Consider the following 21,296-nt stretch of genomic DNA (forward strand, 5'->3'; position numbering starts at 1 on the left):
AGGACCTTCCTCCTGTGGTGGCTCTTCGGATGCGGGGGACGGCGGCGAGGGCGTGGCTGGTCGATCGAAGTTGGCGTTTGGGAGCGTAGAAGTTGAGGCGGCTGTTGAGGTATCCTGGGCCTTGGTTGTGTAGGGCTTTGTGTGCGTGGGTGAGGAGCCGGAAGGTGATTCTCTTGTTGCCCGGGAGCCAGTGCAGGTCTCTCAGGTGTCCGGAGATGTGGCTTCGGCGGGGGATGTCCAGGATGAGTCGTGCTGAGGTGTTCTGGATCCGCTGGAGTCTCTTCTGGAGTTTGGCGGTGGTTCCGGCGTAGAGGGAGTTGCCGTAGTCCAGACGGCTGGTGACGAGGGCCTGGGTGACCTTCTTTCTGGTCTCGGTGGGGATCCATCGGAACACACATACACATACACGCATACACACATACATACACACACACGTACATACATACACACACACATACATACACATACATACATACACACACACATACACACACACATACATACACACATACATACACACATACATATACACTACAAACACACACATACATCAGGCCTGCCAAGCGTCACGCAACTGGTGTGACACTCACGCATTTCAGTGCGGTGATCCGCATCACCGCACTGAAATGCATTGTCACGCATTTTGCCACCTGCTGCCAGGCGAGCCACCAGCAGCGCCTGTCACTGTGCCCGGGATCTCTCCTCTGCTCCAAGAGAGGTGCGCCTGCTTCCGTCGTGTTCCTAAACAGTTAACCAGAGGCAGACTTGCCCAGCTCTCAGCGCGCTACAAAAGTATCGACTGCACTCTGCCAGGGAGCTGCCTGTTGCCCTGGAAACAGAATGCGACAATTAATGGCGCCGCTGCGGGCGCCAGCGCGGCTCATGACGAAGCAGGGGGCGGGCTGGATAGTTTCCTTGCAGCGCGGCAATTTAAATGATGGCGCTGCCTCCCGCAGCTTTCCTCTGCAGGCACTTTGCACCTGATCGGGTCGTCCCCGCCATACCAGCTCACAGCTTGTTCACTTTGACTTTAAAAACAGGTGACCCAGACCCGGCGGGATTGCAGCGCTGAGCGGCCGCCAGGACAATTACTAGCCGCCCGACCCCCGTTTAACTCACGAGGAGTCAGGAGAGCCGTAGCCCCGATCACTGTGAGGAGGCCGCAGGCAGGGCAGAAAAAGTTCTAAATAGCGGCCGCCTCGCCTGGACCCAGCCGGTCTGCAGTGGCGCAGCCAGCCCTTGCAGGCCAGAGAGAGTCCCCGCTGTGCCTAGGGGCACCACCCGCCTGCAACACCACAGTCCTATTCCTCCAGGGCAGGCACACTGACTCACTCGAATCATCTGCGGAAGGGCCCAAGGTACGTACCAGCCTGAGCCTGTGCAGGCCGAGTGCAATTAAAGCACACTTTTAATTAGAAAAAGATTAGTGCTTTGCTAACTAAGGGCGAGTGAGCGGGAGTGGAGAAACGAAAGGGAGTGTAACAAGCGTTTCTTAGACTTACAGAAATAGGCGCACCGACGGCCGACATTAGAGCCTTTTATAATAATAATCGTTAATTGGCGGGCTGTGAAGCCCTTCTCATTTGACATTTGCACGGTGCCAGGGAGTCAGTGTGTGTCTTTTTTTTTTAAGAAACTACAGCCAGCGGCTGGGCTGTGACCCCTAGGCTGCGAGTAACCCTCTCGTGCCCTTCCATTTCTGGTGGTTTGCTGTAGTTCTAAGATCTTCTTAGTGTTTGTGGTTGCTCAAATGGGTGTAATGTTTAATATTTATGTATTTCCTTGGTCTTCGTTGCTTAATTTTGCTTGTGACAAAGTGTCACTCATAGTGGTTGAAATGTCACTCATAATGACACTGAAATTTTGAAAATGTCACACACAGCGATTTGAAACCTTGGCAGCTATGATACATACATACATACATACACACATACATACACACACACACACATACACACACACATACACATACACATACACTACAAACACACACATACATACATACATACATACACTCATACATACATACACATACATACATGCATACATACGTACATCCATGTTGGAGCTGCACCATCAGCATCCTCTGTGCAGAGCAAAGGAGCTGTGTCTGAGCTCTGACGTAGTGTAACCTCTGCCCCGGAAGACGAGCAAGATTTCTATTTTGCGCATGCGCAAATGGTATCTATTGGCCGGGGTTTTTTGCTGCGCATGCTCACTACGTGCTTTGTTGATGATGCGTTTGACGGTATTACGCCTGCGCAGTAGCTGCATCACTTCCGTGGCTGAAAAGGTTCATGGAAAGAGGAGTCCTCATGCGCGCATGCGCGTTGCGCACGTTACACCTTCGTTTGAGGTGACTCCGTATCTGCGCATGTGCAGTACGCGTGTCACACCTTGGCTCGAGGTGATTCCGTGTCTGCGCATGCGCAGTGCGCGTTTCACGCCTTGGCTCGAGGTGACTCCATGTCTGCGCATGCGCAGTACACACGAGGGTGTTGTTGGCAGACTTCTGTCACTTGGGGCTCTTGTCCGGGTCTCTTCGGCTTTAGATTCGGACTTCAACCCGGAGCCCTGGAGGGCACGAGCGCCGCTCTCCGAAGGAATGCCGCGGCCGGAGCCAGGGGAGGTGAGGCTAAGCCCTGAGCCGCAGCTGCTGCCCTCGAGCACCTGGGAGAGGAGGGGAGGGGTGGACAGACAGACAGACACATACATACACACACATACATGTCCCTCGTGCACCTGAGAGGGGAGGGGAGACAGACAGACAGACAGACACACACACACACACACACACACACACACACACACACATATACATACATGTCCCTCGAGCACCTGGGAGAGGAAGGGAGACAGACAGACAGACACACACACACACACATACACACATACACATACATGTCCCTCGTGCACCTGAGAGGGGAGGGGAGACAGACAGACAGACACACACACACACACACATACATACACATACATGTCCCTCGTGCACCGGGGAGGGGAGGGGAGGGGAGAACAGCTACACACACACACACACACACATGCATACATACATACATACACATGTCCCTCGTGCACCTGAGAGGGGAGGGCAGCACAGCTACAAACACACACACACACACATACATGTCCCTCGTGCCCCTGGGAGAGGAGGGCAGCTGCACACACACACACACACACACACATATACATACATGTCCCTCGTGCACCTGGGAGGGGAGGGGAGGGGAGACAGACAGACACACACACACACATACACACATACACACATACACATACATGTCCCTCGTGCACCTGAGAGGGGAGGGGAGACAGACAGACAGACAGACAGACAGACACACATACACACATACACACATACACATACATGTCCCTCGTGCACCTGAGAGGGGAGGGGAGACAGACAGACAGACACACACACACACACACACACATACATACACATACATGTCCCTCGTGCACCTGGGAGGGGAGGGGAGGGGAGAACAGCTACACACACACACACACACACATGCATACATACATACATACACATGTCCCTCGTGCACCTGAGAGGGGAGGGCAGCACAGCTACAAACACACACACACACACATACATACATGTCCCTCGTGCCCCTGGGAGAGGAGGGCAGCTGCACACACACACACACACACATATACATACATGTCCCTCGTGCACCTGGGAGGGGAGGGGAGGGGAGGGGAGACAGACAGACACACACACACACACACACACACACACACACACACATACATGTCCCTCGTGCACCTGAGAGGGGAGGGCAGCACAGCTACAAACACACACACACACACATACATGTCCCTTGTGCACCTGGGAGAGGAGGGCAGCTGCACACACACACACACACATATACATACATGTCCCTCGTGCACCTGGGAGGGGGCAGCAGCTGCCAGCATTATTCTGTTTATGTCTAAACATGTCTCCCAGGGAGGCCACAACAACACCACGACCAGCAGAGGCAGCCGAGAGTCTTCACTCCAGCGCCCTGTAGTCTCAAAGTGTAGCTTGGATGTGTGCTTACATCTGTCACAGTTATATGTGTAGCATTTGTCTCCCCTGGACCCAGCCCTGGGCAGCGGGCTCTGCAGAGGGTCAAAGGCCAAGGCCCAGCCGGCCAGAGAGGGGTGGATGAGGAGCCCGGCTCTGAGTCTGGAGGTGGACGGCTCCTGTGCACGGTGTGACCTTGTCAATCAATCAATCAGAGTACTTCTAAAGCGCGCTACTTACCAGTGAGGGTCCCAAGGCGCTGAGGGGAGGGGGTGGCGCTACTGCTCGAAGAGCCAGGGCTTGAGGAGTCTTCTGAAGGCGATTAGGCCTTCGGTCTGCCGTAGGTGGGTAGGAAGGGTGTTCCAGGTCTTGGCGGCGAGGTGGGAGAAGGTTCTGCCACCGGATGTTGTTCGTTGGATGCAGGGGACGGCGGTGAGGGCGAGGCTGGCGGAGCGGAGCTGGCGGGTCGGGTTGTGGAAGCTGAGTCTGTTGAGGTACGTTGGCCCGGCGTTGTGGAGTGCTTTGTGTGCGTGGGTGAGGAGCTTGAAGGTGATCCTCTTGTCGACGGGGAGCCAGTGTAGGTCTCTCAGGTGGGGGTGATGTGGATGCGGCGGGGGACGTTGACGATTAGTCGGGCGAAGGCGTTTTGGATGCGTTGTAGTCGTCATAGGTGTTTGGCTGGGATTCCTGTGTAGAGTGCATTGCCGTAGTCCAGTCTGCTGCTGACTAGGGCCCGTGTCACCGTCCTTCTGGTTTCGGTAGGGATCCCCTTGTAGATCCTGCGGAGCATGCGAAGGGTGTTGTAGCAGGAGGAGGAGACGGCGTTGACCTGCTTAAACATGGAGAGGGTCGAGTCGAGAATGAATCCTAGGTTGCGTACATGGTCGGTGCTGTTCCCAGTGTGGTCGGCCACCAGCAGTCGTCCCAGGCTGAGGGGGTGGGTCAGAGGATGAGGACCTTTGTCTTGTCCGAGTTCAGCTTCGGACGGCTGCTCCTCATCCAGTCGGCGACGGCCTTCATTCCCTCGTGGAGGTTGGTTTTGGCGGTGTGTGGATGCTTGGTGAGGGAGAGGAGGAGCTGGGTGTCGTCGGCGTAGGAGATGATGTTGATGTCGTGTTGGCGGGCCACTTGTGCGAGGGGGGCCATGTAGACGTTGAACAGCGTCGGGCTGAGGGATGAGCCTTGGGGGACGCCGCAGATTATGTCGGTGGCTTCGGATCGGAAGGGTGGGAGGCGGATTCTCTGGGTTCTGCCGGAGAGGAAGGACGTGGTCCAGTCAAGGACCTTCTCTTGGATCGTGTCGTCGTGTCGAAGGCGGCCGACAGGTCCAGGAGGATGAGGGTTGATGTTTGGCCGTTGTCTAGTTGGTGCCTGATGTCGTCTGTGGCAGCGATGAGGGCTGTCTCGGTGCTGTGGTTTAGTCTGAATTCGGATTGGGATGGGTCCAGGATGTTGTTGTCTTCCAGGTGGCGGGCCAGTTGCTTGTTGACGATTTTTTCGATTACCTTTGCCGGGAACGGGAGCAGGGAGATGGGCCGTGTAACTGGGGCTCAGGTAAAGGGCTTCAATGCCTGCGGGGTGAGTTCCCTCTGTATAAAACTGCAAAAACAAATGATGTGTTTTCAGTTATTTCATACATTGATGCAGGGTTGGAGCACTCCCTATGGACACAGGGATGTTGTTCCTTATCCTAGATGTGGAAGTAGAGAAAGAGCTTGCCTTCTTTTGCTGAGCTTGTCAGAGTGATAGCGGCGGGCCCATGCCTTTGTAGATGATGCAGCTGAGTTAGAGAATAATGCAGGTCAGCAAGCGAGCCAGTGCACTTCCCTCAGGGTGAGAGATGTGATCATATTTCTTAAGAGTCTTGGTGACACATGGTGTGACCTGAAAGGGGGAGGGGCATTGGAATGTTGTCATTTCTTTTCATGGGGAGGCTGTGGACCTGGGGCCAGGTACCTGGTTTAAAAAAGCAGTTCTGAAGTCACTTTCCTGGATGAATGGTTTCATTTTTATTCACTGGATAGAGCTGGCATCAGGCCGTCTTGGTTGGCAATGTGTTAGTTGAGCATGAACTTGGTGTCCAGGGTGAATCCCTTATATTGCCTTTTATGTAGGCGACTGACAGGACTCGACGAGTGAGCTTAAGAGTGACCCCCTGTCACTGTTGGACCTTTTGCTTGCCGCAAGATAACGTGAACAGGAGCATGACGGCATCTTGTGTACACAACTTCCTTTCGAAAAACGAATGAATAGGATGACTCTATTTCAATGGCCGACCTCGATGGCTGCCTCACCACTCAAATGAAATGCATGTTGTACTGATTCTCACCCTTCCTCCTAACACTGAATATTAGTGGTTTCTTGGGTATTGCCCAGGTGCCACTATATTGGATATAAGATGATCTATTTGTGGTATCCAGCGTTCACCTTTTACATAAAAAAAGCTCTGCACACTTGTGTAGAGGAAGGCTGGCGCCAAAGGCAGAATCTTGGTCTCCCTTGGTACCGAATATTCTCCAGGAACAAACTCTGGTACTGAATCCTGAAGATGGTGAGCAGAGCCTGAGTCCAGCAATCCTGAATGTTATAGCAAGAAGCTTGAGGAATCAAGCCTTCCAAGACCAGAGCCCTGTGACCTCTGCTCAGTCCAACCAAGAGCCTGTGAGCTGTTCTGAAATGCCTTTTCTCCCTGCTGAGGCCTCTCTGGGTCTCCCATGAGTGGAGTTGATGGAGCGCGAGGACTTGTCTGTGTCTGCACTGTTGCGGTCTCTCTTTATTTTTACCACGAAGAGGAAGGACTAAAACATGGTGTGATGGCTCTTTTTTGCCTGCCAAGATGTATGCAGAACTCAGGCCATGTATCCAAGGCCAAGTCTTTGCTCTTTTTTGCATCCACATATATCTGTGAATACCCATATAAATACAGTGAGTAGTTCAGGTTATTTTGTGCTGTATTTATTAAGACCTGCCTTTCAAAAAGAACAACATGCATAATTGTTCTCTCCTCATGCCTTCTCACAGTATTGTAAAAGTCTCTACATTGGACTGCCTACATGTGTGCCGGTAAAATTGCAGAAAAGTCAGAATGCTGCATTACATGTTGCCTGTCAACTGAAAAAGTTTGACCGTTTCAGAAACACAGAGCAATTTACATTTGCTAGACATTGAGCATTCAATTTAAGTGCCTCTGCTTGAGGTATACGTTTTTTCATTTCTGCTGCAATCTTGCTTGGTCTACCTGTGTCCTCACTGGTAGACCATTACAAATAACTTTCTTTTTCAAATTTCCAAGGTATAATTGACCAAGATGGGAGTGGATACCCCAGGGCTCTAGGCCTAACTCTCTGAGGCAAACTCCCTTTCAACTAAGAAAGGCCGAGACTTTCCTTTGATTTTAGAAAATGGTAAAGGATATTTATTCTGCTCTGTTAGTATTCTTTCATGATGACCTTTAACTGGTTTTTGGAGTTCGTTCTGCAAAATGTTATACTTTATGCGCTGTGATACTAACGTGAGTGCCAAGTGTGGGACTGCCCCTGGGTTCTCAAAGAGGCTCACGGACGCTGGGGTGCTTGGCAATGAGGGTTTTATTGTTTTACAAAGGCGTCTTTCTGCACTGGTAGGCGGTAGAAGGGAAGGGGGTCGTTGTTCTCCTCAGCCGTGCTCCTCGCTGCACTCAGTCTCCGCTCCCGGTGTCTCCTGGGAGTCGTAGGCCGAACTCCCGCCGTGGTCCGCGTTGGTTCAGCAGGCCCCCGAGAAAGAAAAGACACCTGCGTTAGGGCGCGACCCTCTTGAGGATAGTAAAGGAAGGGGTAGTGAGGAAGCACGCGTGCAAATTACGAAACAACCCTATCTCAGTGCCGGTGAGTGAGAGGGGGGGGGGGGGTATGTTCTTAAGATAGGGGTGCCGAGGGTGCCTCAAGGTGGCTTGCTCCACCTCCGTCCCGCCCAGCCCGTGAAGCGAGCCCGTACCTGTTCTAGCCACACTTCTCGGGAAGTGTGGCTGGGCGCTGCGCCGTCCCGTTGGCCTCCCGGCTTGTCGTTGGAGTCTCGGTCTCCGTCTCGTCCTCTTCCCGGGCTCCGCTCTCCTTCTCTGTAGGTCTCCGTCCTCCTCTCCGTACTCGGCTCTCCTCTTGCCTCCTCTTCCGTTCGGTCTTCCCGACCCTGCTCCGGCTTCCACCATTCGTCCTCTCGACTCCGTCTCCAGTCCTCTGCTTCCTCTCTGTCCTCGCTCCGACTCTCTCCCTCTCTTGCTCCGGGTGTAAGACACACCTGTGCTGTGTTTGGGCTGGGAGTTATCGGCAGTGGGAGGGCGGTCTCCGATTCCAACTCCGCCCAATTAAAGAAACATGGGTCGGACTTCTGCATACCTGGGTCAAAGGCAGCGTCCGCTGGCGTCTTCCAGGCGTCTGTATGCTGTGTGTACAAAGGGGAGACATTAATAGGTAGGCCAGGAGGGCCCGAGTCCGGGTCCTCCATGTCACACACCTCCCCCCTAGGATTCTCCCGTTCGGGGAGAGGATAACGGGACAGATAGTCCGCGGTGGTGATGTCCTTCCCCTTTCTGTGTCGGACCTGGAAACGAAAAGGTTGAAGGGCCAGGAACCACCTCATGACCCTAGGATTGTTCGACTTGTTACGACTCATCCACAATAGTGGCGCATGGTCGGTATATAGAATGAAGTGATGCCCCTCCAGGTAATACCTCAGTTTCTCGACAGCCCATCTACCTGCGAGACACTCCTTTTCGATCGTGGGGTACCTCACCTCCCTGGGGAACAGTTTTCGGCTGATATAGAGTAAGGGCTGTTCCCCTCCGGCCCCTGTCTCCTGAGACAGCACGGCGCCTATACCGTAGTCTGAAGCATCCGTGTGTAACACAAAAGTCTTTGAGAAATCGGGGGAGGCAAGGACTGGAGTCGTCGTAATGATCCTCTTCAAGGTCTGAAAGGCATTCCACATAGCCGGAGTGGGGTTCCGGAAATCCGGGCTTGGGGTTTGTTTTTTTAGGGTGTCTGTCAAAGGAGCTGCTATGCCGTAAAAGGAAGGGATGAACCGCCGGTAATAGCCCACTAGACCAAGAAAGGCTCTCATCTCCTTCTGGCTCCTGGGATAGGGCGTATCGGCTATGGCCCTGACTTTTTCGTGCTGGGGTTCTATGACTCCATGCACTAGTACGTACCCCAAATACTTGACCTTTTGAAATCCGAGTCTGGATTTCCTCGAGTTGATGTGCAGCCCTGCCTTACTGAGTTGTTGAAGAACGATCCGTAGATGGCGTAGATGTTCGTCCCAGGACAGACTGAATATAGTGATGTCGTCCAGGTAGGCTGAACTATACCCCTGGTGGTCTCTCAATACCTCGTTCATCAGTCTTTGGAAGGTGGCAGGTGCCCCATGAAGGCCGAAGGGAAGTACATTAAATTCGTAAAGGCCATCAGGCGTGGCGAAAGCTGTTTTCTTTCGGTCTTTTTCCCTTAGGGGGACCTGCCAGTAACCTTTCGTTAGGTCTAGGGTGCTGATATACTTTGCGTCTCCTAGTTTTTCGATGAGCTCATCGGTCCGGGGTATTGGGTAGGAATCGCAGGACGACACAGCGTTCAATGCCCTGAAATCCATGCAAAACCGGCTACTGCCATCCGGTTTGGGCACCATCACTATGGGCGACGACCATTCGCTTCTTGACGGGCGGATCACCCCTAGTCTTAGCATCTCCTTCACTTCTTTACTTATCGCCGCCCTTTTTGCTGCTGGGATTCTGTAGGGCCGTTGCTTCACCGTGACGCCCTCCTGAGTCTCTATTCGGTGTTCTGTCATTTGGGTCGTCCCTGGAAGATCGGAAAATATGTTCTCGAAGGGACGTAGGACTTGTTGTAGTTCCTCGTTTTCTTTTTGGAGCAGATCGTCGTTGATCACTATCTCTCCCACCGTAGTCGCTGAGACGGGGGCTGAAAGGGCTGAGAGGTGGGAGGTCCCGGGTGGCAAGCCTAACCACTTCTTCATGTTGTTTATGTGGAATATCTGCGTTTTCCTACCCCGTAGCTGTAGCCGGTATGTCGTTTTCCCTATCGTCTTCAACACCTTGTAGGGTCCTTGCCATTCGTTCTGGAACTTCTTGGTGGGTGACGGAAGCAACACCAGAGCCCAATCACCGACGGCCAGACTCCTCCATTTCTTGCCCTTGTCGTACTGTCTTTGTTGTTGCTTTTGTTTGTCTTCCAGCTGGGTAAAGGCCAGTTCTCGTATCTTCCCCAGTTTATTTTTGAGGTTTTGGCTATATTCTAGCAAGGTCCGGGTTTCTCCCGAGGATTCTACCTCCCACACCTCTTTCGTCATGTCCAGAAGACTCCTGGGCTGTCTGCCGTACAGCATCTCGAAGGAGGAACATCCCAAACTGCTTTGTTTCTGACCTCTGATGACGTAGAGGGCCAAAGGTAACAACAAGTCCCAGTCGCTTCCGTTTACTGCGAGCATTTTCTTCAGCACCGATTTTAAGGTCCCATTATAGCGCTCCACCAGTCCGTCGGTTTGTGGATGATAAACCGACGTCCGGATCTGGTGGAGGCCTAGGAGTTGGCATACCTCTTTCATGACTCGAGACATGAACGGAGTCCCTTGATCCGTTAGGACCTCTTTAGGGAAACCCACCCTTGAAAATAGCTCCATGAACTTCTCTGCTATGCTCCTCGAGGTGGGGTCTTTCAGGGGAAAGGCTTCTGGGAAGCGGGTTGCGTAATCGACTATCACTAGCGCGTATTGGTGCCCCCTCCTTGTTTTTGGTAGAGGTCCTATGAGGTCCATGCCTACTCTCTCGAAGGGTGTTCCGATGATAGGAAGAGGTTGTAAGGGTACCGCCGGTGGCCTTTGTATGTTCTTGCGCTGGCAAATGTCGCACGTTTGACAGTGGGTTTTTACGTCCTGGTACACGCCTGGCCAATAAAAGCTGCGCAGCACATTCTGGGTGGTTTTCTCGCTGCCTGTGTGTCCTGCCAACAAGTGCGTGTGTGCGTAGAACATTATTTGGTCCCTGAAACAAGTAGGGACGAGAAGCTGAAGAGGGTCTTCCTGTTTTGCTTGTCGATATAGCAGGTCGTCTTTGATCAGGAAGCGAGGATAACTAGGATGGGGGTTGGTTTGGTCTGCATGCGCTTGTTCCCAAGCGTTGAAGAGGTTGGTGTCGTTGGCTTGGGCGAATCTGAAGCTCCTGTCGCCTTCCCAAGGGTCAGGGGAGAGCAGAGCCGGAACGGGAGGGGTTATGGGACTCTTCTCCTCTAACAACCGGCCCCTGAACACATCCAGGAAATGAGGGTTGTCGGTTCCTAAAATGAGACGTTCTGGAAGGGCATTCAACACCCCAACCTTCGCTACGAGAGGGGATTGTCCTTCTATGTCTATGGGTACATAGGCCCCAGGGTACCCTTTTACGTCCCCGTGTACACACTTGATAAACACCGTTGCATCTGGCATTATCTGGAGGGGTCTCACGAAACATCCCTGTATAACGGATTGCTTACACCCCGAATCAAGGAGCGCACTGACTAACGTTCCGTTGACCTTGACACTTACGTGGTAGGATCCTCCGAGTTCGGCTGTGTACATGACTGCCTTTGGTATGTACCCGACGTCCATTGGTTCTTCCTGAGGCCGTTTTTGGGGGCGCGGGCGATGTGACCCCACGCCCCGCACTCAAAGCATTGAAGACCCCGAAACGATGGTACCTCCGGGGGAGCGGAACGTGGAGGAGGGAGACCGGGTGGGCCTCGAGGCCGACGTTCCGGCCGGAGGGATGGTTTGACAGCCTTCTCTGGTTCGGTGTTATGCAGGCGGGGTTGTGCTCTAAAGAAAGTAGTGGCCATTTCCATCGCCTGTTTGGTGGACAAGTTGGAATGTTGTCTCAGCCACCTCTGTGTCCCGTAAGGAAGGGCCTCGAGGAATTGCTCGAGATATATCCTGTCCATTATCTCTTCTTTGGTGCTGGTCAAGGGATTGAGCCACTTGTCGGCGGCGGTCTTCAACCTATAAAACAGCGTTTTAGGATTGTCACCGGGGAGCCCTCGTTCTTTGCGAAAGCGCACCCGGTATGCCTCTGCGTCCAAACCTAAATGATCAAGGATGATCTCTTTGATCTGTCCATACGGCGTCTGTCCGGTGCTGTTAGCGACCTGGTAAGCCGCCTGGGCCTCTCCTGTTAACAGGGGGGCGAGAAAAAACGGCCACTTTTCCAAGGGCCATCCGCATGCTAGAGCCACCCTCTCAAAGTTCGTCAGGAACGAGTCCGGGTCTTCCCCTGTTACATATTTTTGCAGGGAGATCCCCGAGGGGGTGGGATGTGGACGGGTCTCTCTGGGCTGGGTGAGGACAGGAGCGCCTGTCTGCGGTAGCCCATCTAGCCTGGTCACCACTGTGTTTCTAAACGTATCTCTGTCCAGCTGGGCGGAGGCGAGCTGTTGCTCCACAGCCCATCCCAATTGTTCCTGTCCTTTTATGAGCGCCTGTATCATTTCCTCCATCCTTGTGTCCTGGATGGCTTCCTCTATGCCCGCATTCTCCACCACTTGTGGGACTGCCCCTGGGTTCTCAAAGAGGCTCACGGACGCTGGGGTGCTTGGCAATGAGGGTTTTATTGTTTTACAAAGGCGTCTTTCTGCACTGGTAGGCGGTAGAAGGGAAGGGGGTCGTTGTTCTCCTCAGCCGTGCTCCTCGCTGCACTCAGTCTTCGCTCCCGGTGTCTCCTGGGAGTCGTAGGCCGAACTCCCGCCGTGGTCCGCGTTGGTTCAGCAGGCCCCGAGAAAGAAAAGACACCTGCGTTAGGGCGCGACCCTCTTGAGGATAGTAAAGGAAGGGGTAGTGAGGAAGCACACGTGCAAATTACGAAACAACCCTATCTCAGTGCCGGTGAGTGAGAGAGGGGGGTATGTTCTTAAGATAGGGGTGCCGAGGGTGCCTCAAGGTGGCTTGCTCCACCTCCGTCCCGCCCAGCCCGTGAAGCGAGCCCGTACCTGTTCTAGCCACACTTCTCGGGAAGTGTGGCTGGGCGCTGCGCCGTCCCGTTGGCCTCCCGGCTTGTCGTTGGAGTCTCGGTCTCCGTCTCGTCCTCTTCCCGGGCTCCGCTCTCCTTCTCTGTAGGTCTCCGTCCTCCTCTCCGTACTCGGCTCTCCTCTTGCCTCCTCTTCCGTTCGGTCTTCCCGACCCTGCTCCGGCTTCCACCAGTCGTCCTCTCGACTCCGTCTCCAGTCCTCTGCTTCCTCTCCGTCCTCGCTCCGACTCTCTCCCTCTCTTCCTCCGGGTGTAAGACACACCTGTTCTGTGTTTGGGCTGGGAGTTATCGGCAGTGGGAGGGCGGTCTCCGATTCCAACTCCGCCCAATTAAAGAAACATGGGTCGGACTTCTGCATACCTGGGTCAAAGGCAGCGTCCGCTGGCGTCTTCCAGGCGTCTTCCAGGCGTCTGTATGCTGTGTGTATAAAGGGGAGACATTAATAGGTAGGCCAGGAGGGCCCGAGTCCGGGTCCTCCATGTCACACAAGGCACCACGAGTCATGATGTTTACAGTCCCGCTGCACCGACAACATGCCATGCAGTGGGATAATATTGTTTCTAGAATATCGCCGGACATAAATATTGTCTACAAAAATATCACTTCATTTGAGTTAATTGAAAATCTGCACATAGCGGGCCTATATTTTTGTAATCAATATTTGAAACACAATATTTGTCAGACAATATTTCAGAATACACTATTCTGGCATACAGCTTGCCACAGGATGGAGACTCTGAAGGTATCCCTGAGACTGTATTTCCTCTTGTGCGGTTGCAAACCCCAAAACACACTCAAGAACCCGTGACCCTCCTGCGTGTGGCTCAACAATGAAATCTGTCTCGCACCTGATACTAGCTTCAACAGTTGGTGCTGGTTCATGGCTCACCCGGTCCCTGTGTTGTGCAGCCTCATCAAAGGACTGTGGCCATCTCCCAAAACTAGCCACAATCTAGGAACTCAGAAGCTCAGGAAATCATAGAGCTTTGAATTGTGTGATTAGAGTCAGTTTCACTCATCACTGTAAGTAGTGTTGCTATAATGTATCCTTGACTTATGCATGTAGTATCATTGAAACATAGTTTTGTAACTGAGTAATATACTGGAGTATAATCAAAGTTAATTAAGTTGCTGCAAATTACTACGTACCTTTCTTAACATCAATAAAAGATAATATTGTCCCCTGACAGTTCATTGCATGCTATAGAGCTGCTAACGGAAAGTGGCAATCTTCCAGATTCTAACCTCCAAGGGTAAGCCTTGACTGGTGTTCTCCTTAATGCCTAAAAGTAAAAACCCCAAGATGAGCTTACAGTAGTACCAGGCTCTAGTAATTGGAAGAATAATGGCAATGCTTGTCCTAAATATTGCCTAATTGCTCTTGGGTCCCACAGGCCTAGATAACTTGCCTGACAAGGACAGTTTGTCTTCATCACCCTGTGTGTGTTTGATGTAGCACTCTAAAAGGCCAGGGTAAGCGCAGACGTGGGTCACATGCTCACTGTGTCACTGGAACCAATCTATACCTGGCCAATGAGCCCCAGTCAGGGTGAATCTAGTCCTGGGTTTTTTGTGGTCCGGTTCAGGGAGAACCTGGCCTGACAGTTCGGGCTGGCTGGACTGTTCCCATGAGGAGCAGGGTCAAGACAGACTTGCATGTGGCTGGGTCCAACCTGAGGTCACCTGGTGAAACAATAGGTCGGTGTGCTACCCAGAGTATTTACCAGTAGTTTGATAAATTGCAAACATTTCTTCCATCGCCTTTTGTGTGTTAAGTGTTCTGCATTCACCAGCCGTACCAAAATGGCCTCCTTTTTGTAGTGCCATTATCTGCATCCTTGGTCTTCGCTGTCTGTTTTCTTGCTCGCTGCCACCCCAGTGGTGCTAGAGATCATGTGTGTGGACTCATGGTTGAGAGAAATGGGCTACGCTCTGCTACTGGGTTGTAGTAATCCTCTTAAGAGTTAGTACAATTGTAAAATACCTGACATTCTGTAAATTCTTCTTCTATAGTTTTAATATTATTGCCCCTATTTCCTTCTTACAGAGTCGGACGAGTCACTTCTTAAACATCTAATGCAGAGTCAGGTGCCTGCTACTATGCTTTCCGCGGGCTATAAAGGATTTTATTAAGACAGTATATGAGCTACTTATGTCACATGTCTCTTTACATTCCTGGTAGACCCTCAGTTTGCTTTTGAACAGGATTCATGGCCTCTCACCAGTTTTAATGCCAATAGTAGGAAATCGGATTCAGATGAGGTGTAATAATAAGGAAAATACTAATTTCTAAGTGAATATATTTTCATAAAATACCATATATTACTGAATAGAGTACTGAGTGAGTGATGATTCATTTTCTGTTCGATACACAGGGACTATTCCATGATGTTTCTGCCTATTTTTCTGAAGAAGAGTGGAAGCTTTTACATGATTGGCAGAAGGAACTTTACAGGAATGTGATGAAGGAAATTCACCAAGCCCTCATCTCACTTGGTAATATTACATTGTCTCTCATTCTAATGGTTTTGTAATCTGTTATTAATGTATACATTCTTAAGTGTAAGTTTCTGTCTTGGATATATCCTTAAAAATATAAAATAATTTCAGATTAATTCATCCAGCAATGGCGTGAATATATTTCGAGTTAAGGTTTTTGTTAAACTTAGTTCAGACTTCTTCAGACAGTGGAGCTGTATACTAATTGCATGTCAAACAATTCAGTATGTACAGCATTTAAGCTTGTGACCTTAATTATAAGTTGTAGATGGATGCTATGAAATTGCTTGATTCCATATCACTATGTGACAGCTGCAATATGATGACTATTTCAACAAAAAAGGAAGTATAGCGTTATTATTTGAGAGTGCTGAACATTTAACAGTTTGCCTACATTTCTGAATGCACCAAGATGGCAAGAGCCAGATATCAAATAAGTTAAACATCAGGTTGAAAAAAGAGTCATCTCATTTCTGCAATAACATAGACTGAAGAGGCGACATATAGCGTAACTAATAGAACTTGTACAGTAAGTCGCTTTGGGTTATTGGTGTTGTTTAAGTTATCATTATACAGTCTTTTAGGTAACCGTAATAGGCGTAGACCAACCTACCTTCATTATCTGTCCAGTCTTACTTTTGTTCAATTGAGGTTACTCACCATTGTTTGCTTATTCTGGTTTGTGGGTGTGCAGACTTTGTCCTTCGTCATTCTTGCCAACTGGCATTTTGCCGCCTGTTGGAAATGGGATCCCTGGCTGGCCAGGGCTTTCGCCAAAGTCAGTCAGAGACCCACACTCCCAAGTCAGGGCAAGGGAGTTACACGCCAAGATAACACCTGCTCACCCTCTAGGTAACGTAGCGCGAGCAGCAAGGCTAAACTTGGAGGCGATGTAAGTTAAGTATTTGCGCACGCACCCCAGCAACAACACCCAGGGCCCACCACAAAGGAAACTCCACAGAAGGTTATATAAAAAATAGCCTTTGTATTATAATAAACATACATTAGATAAGACACACATCTTGTTACACTGTGCCAGAGGCACGGGCAGAATTTACAAGGGATAATGTACAGGACAGGGCCACCTGGACCACTGTCAAGGGTATGCACTTTTAGAACTTAGCACTTCTTAGATCATAGAATAAAATTACTGTAGCACAAAAAAATAGAACTTGTAACACACAACCAGTCACTACTGGTACCAGGTGAGCACCACCTATGCAATCCTCACTATCTTAGGAGATCACACAAGGAACCTGGGCCTCGCTAGTACCACCTGTACTAACAAGAAGGAAACCACCTAAGTATCGCTATACCTGTAGGGGTCTAAGGAAGGAAACACATGATGCATCACAATACATTCAGAGGTGTAAAAGCACCACACATGATGAATAAACTACCCATTCAGAGGTGTAAGAAAAGTACAATTGCAATGGCGCCAAACTCACAAGTCACCACGTGTGACTGTCCCTGTGTCCAAATGTCAGGGCCTAAACGTGGCAGCTGCCCACAAAGTGCTGGGCAGCTGAATCATCAATAATGGGCCAACGCTGGAGCCTCGCAGGCTCTGCCCAACTGACTGTCTCTCAAGAGCCTCACTGGGCTCTGAATATCAATTATGCCCCTGAGCCTCTCAGGGCTCGTGAAACAACATCTGGGCGGGGGAGCCTCTCAGGGCTCAAGAACAACGGTGGGGCCAATGTGGGAGCCTCGCTGGGCTCTAGAGAAATGACTGTGGCACCCCAGAGCCTCTCTGGCTTTCAAAACGAATATGCCCCCTTGAGCCTCCTCTGGGCTTTAAAACAAAAAGATGCAGCCTCACTGGGCTGTTGGGGTCCCTCACGGGGGACCCGAGAACGAATATGCCCCCTAAGCCTCCTGGCTCGAAAAGAAGATGCCGCCTGAAGCGTTGGAGCGGCCCTCTGCCAACTGGGGCCGCTCGGCGAACAAATAGGGACTGCCCCCAGAGCCCTGCACAGTCACGGAGCCCCCGCCAGCCCTCTTTCACTTACCGGGCGGTTCGTAGGGGACTCCGGTCTTTTCTCCTGGGCGGCAGCAGTCGGAGGAGAGCTCCCGCTCCTCGGGACTCTCCAGGCCGTGGCGAGACTGTCTTCTTTCCCCGGGGCTCCCCCTTCGCTCGGGAGCCTCGGGATGGACGGCGCAGGCTGCTTCCTGCTTTCGGCTCCTCCCCTCCGATGACGCGGCAGAGGGGCTCGACCGCCTGGGCCAATCCCAGCGCGGCCGGGCTATGACGCGGCCGGCTGCTTTACTTCTTCTCCGCCTGGCCCCGTCACGCAGCAATCCGCCTGACTTCCTCTGGGGCCGCCAATGGCAGCGCGGCCCTGGGGGTCTGGAGGCGGGACTTCCGGGTCGCCGCGGGCAGCACGGCGGCTCGCTTTAGATAGGCAGGCGGGGTCCCATTATCCGAGGAGTGGGCTCCCTCGTGATAAATCAATATCTCCAAAACGGGGCAATGCCGGGTGGGCACCGGCTGGGCTCTCAAAGCGCTAGCAGCGCTAGCATCCAAGAAAAGGCGCTCCCAAGCGCCACAGGGCCAAATAAAGCGCTCTCAAGCGCTAGGCAAGGGATTCCAGCGCTCCCCAGCGCTGAAGGGCAGAGAGCAGCGCTCTCAGTGCTGTAGGCACAGCACAAGCTCCAGCAGGGGCTGGAGGCAGGCAGGGGGGGCAAGGCTGGGCCAGAGCCAGCACACTGGGTCTCCAGGCAGGGAGACAGTCCAAGTGGCGGTCCTCCTGGCCCCAGCAGCAGCAACAGCCCCCTCTGGCAGGATCCAAAAGTAGAACATTTTCTAAGGGGACACAGCCCCTTCTTATACTAACAAATCCTTTGTTTCAAGGTGCAGGGTGGGGGGAAAACCAGTTGCAGCTGGCTTGGGAGCACTCTTGATGGCCCAACCACCCATTTCTTTCACTGGGGAGGCTAGGGTCGTTAGACACACCACAGGGGGGCGGAGCAAGCATTGTGTGGGGAAAACCCAGCCCATCCAGGACACAGGTACACTCCTCCCACACATCACTCATGCTAATCTCACACTCACCACCGGGCAGACCCATCCAGACTTCTTGGAGCCTGGCATGCCAGCCAGCTCCAGCCAATCACGCTCCAGCACCCTCACTGCACACGCACATCAATGTCCAGAAGTAGCACTTCCCTTCTAGACACATACATGCCACATACACCATCTCGCAGCATTCACTCTCACGAGTTTACACATACTAAACTCGAGCCTGCACTCCCCACGCATCAGGAACTACCAGGGACACACACATTCCCCATGCATTCCTATGGGAGGGCAGGCCAGCCATACTACACGCCCGCACTTTCACTCTGGGACCCAGGGGAAAGTGCGCAGAGACCCAAAAATCACTGACACAGGGTCACACATAAAGCAAAAAGTTTAGGGGTGAACCTGCCCTGCGGGCCAAGTCCAACACCGCCTGTACTACAGCACCTAATGAAACAGCACTGAAGTTGTAGGTGATGAAATGCCTGCTTGCAGGATGGGAAAGAGAGCAGGGGAACGGCTGTTCACCACCCATAGGAAAAAAAAACAAAGCGGTAATAAGTGTGGTGCAGACACCGGCGTCGAGAGTGAGTCGGTGTTTGCCCTGCAGGGAAACGTCTGCACATCTTATTCATTTATGGTCAGCTTTCTCCATCAGTTTTAGGAATTATCATTCACAATTTTGCGATTGAAGTGTAATGAGAAGGAGATGCTGAGAGTATGTAAAGACGGTGTGTGTAATCTGTCTTGTGGAAAGGTAGGAGAATAGGTAAAGCTCATCTCAGCTTTCCATCAAGTGTGCTAACAGTTGTTAAAGTAACTTTTATGTTCCCAAGCAATATCCTGCACTGTGTCAAGAACCAAAGCTTTTATTGTGGATCTTAAAACAGAACAACATTGTGAGTCAAATGGGAAATGGCTTATGCAGAATGTCCTGAAGCTGTCTCAAAAGACACTTTTGTTATTTTCCAGCTTACCTTCAGGCCACCCTCATCCTACCTTTAGCCTAACCCACCCCACCATTACTCTACCAACTGCTCTTTATAGCCTACCCTGTTCACCAACAGCCTGACTCCAGCTGACCACCCGCCAATATTCATCCTACCGCCCTCCACCTCTGGTCTACCACCAAGCTTTGCGCCCTCTGGTTTACTTCCAGTGAGCTTTCAACATACACCCAGTTTTTATCCTGCCCTGTTTCAGTGTGCTTACACCCATTGTTCAGCCTGTCTCCAGTCCACATCCACTCTTCCACCAGCCCACATGCAATCTATTTGCACTTATTTCCATCCAATCCAACACCAGCCCGCCTACAGCATGTTTGCACCCATTTCCTATCTCCCACCAGCCACCTGTGGCTACCACCAGTGCTACCACTAAGGTACCACCAGCTTACCTGCAGCCACCTCATGCCTAACACCAACCCAAGTGCAAGCGATCACCAGTCCTACCACAAGCCCTGCCCCCAGTCAATCTCATACCTGCCATCAGCCATCGTTTGAATACAACCCATTCACCTCTTCCCTAAACCAGGCTTAGCAGAGGTCCACAATCCGGCAGAACATCTTGATGTGTGAAGGTTGTTTAGACAGCAAGATTTGAACATTGTTTCACTTGGGAAATGATTTCCAAGAAAATGCATAGCCAAACAGTAAAATCATTTACTTGGTGAAAAGTGTATCGGGAATTAAAAATCTGTATTGGAGATGAGAATATGTACACTTTAATACTTGTCGCTCCTTTGTCTGTTCCTATTATATCTTTTAGATTCATTTAGTTAGCTCAAGTATACTATGCCAGGTTAAGAACCCAGCTTAATGGCACTACAGCAGTGCCTATTTAGAAATGTATGCTGTATTTTGTGGCATTAGGGGTTGAAAGCACACTCTGATTTAATTCAGTCAAGACAGGTGTAATGGTTCTTTGCAGACATCCTAGTGTCTCGACTTATGCCTGATGGTCACCCATTCTTGCTCTTCTGCATAATCCTTCTGCCAAAGTCCGCCATCTGGCCCCAACTCCATCGCATTCATTCCAGAGCGGCCTCAACCTATTTTTTCTCTCAAAATACTTAGGGAAGTTTTGCCTTTTCATCAGTTGGAGAGCAAATGTCAAGCAATCCAGTCAGCATTTCTTTTTGACTGGATCATGGCAATGCGCTATCATTAGTTCGCCTCAAATGTCTTGTATCTAAGTTCAAAACTCTGCAACCCGCCTCCTGGTAAGACCTTGTTAGCATCTTATCGTGCCAGTCTCCAGTGGCTCGCTGTGAAGTAAAGAATGACCTTTGAATCATTATGTGTCTGTTATCCAGCTGTGCCTATTCTTGGCCTTCTATAGCTGCAGATCAGGTTTCGGCCTTATTCCCCTGCGTTTCCCCATAGATCTTCATCCGGACTCTCGTGGCTCTCCCATGCTTGTCTCAGACTTGTCTCGTGGACGTGCTTTACCCTACTAGCTGTTAGCATGTGGTTTGCACTTCCCTCTCCTGTTCACTTTATCTCCAGTCATCTTCTTTTCCATAACCTTCTTAAAGCCCACCCCTTTGAATAATAATTCCCTTCTGTTGATCGGACGCCTAAAGCACCGTAACATCTCTGGGCAATGATTCACTCTCGTAAATTTATGAATCAATATCCACACAAAAATAGCCACAACCTTATTACATTTTCCAAGTCATATGAGTGTTGTAACCCTGAAGGATGATTTTCTGTCTAATAATAATA

At 51.2% G+C, this 21,296-nt stretch overlaps 1 protein-coding gene across 1 annotated transcript in view; it reads left to right on the forward strand.

Moving 5' to 3' along the window:
• Window positions 1-2,474: 2,474 nt before the first annotated feature.
• LOC144792923 (uncharacterized) overlaps window positions 2,475-21,296 on the forward strand; it is a 93,174-nt gene continuing 74,352 nt past the window's right edge. Inside the window, exons 1-2 of the mRNA XM_078668124.1 lie at window positions 2,475-2,629; window positions 15,425-15,545. Of these exons, the coding sequence (XP_078524250.1) occupies window positions 2,477-2,629; window positions 15,425-15,545 (274 nt within the window). The 5' untranslated portion in view covers window positions 2,475-2,476. The remainder of the gene's footprint in view (window positions 2,630-15,424; window positions 15,546-21,296) is intronic.

Source organism: Lissotriton helveticus, chromosome 11 (assembly GCF_964261635.1).
Source record: "Lissotriton helveticus chromosome 11, aLisHel1.1, whole genome shotgun sequence".
Taxonomy (NCBI): Eukaryota; Metazoa; Chordata; class Amphibia; order Caudata; family Salamandridae; genus Lissotriton; species Lissotriton helveticus.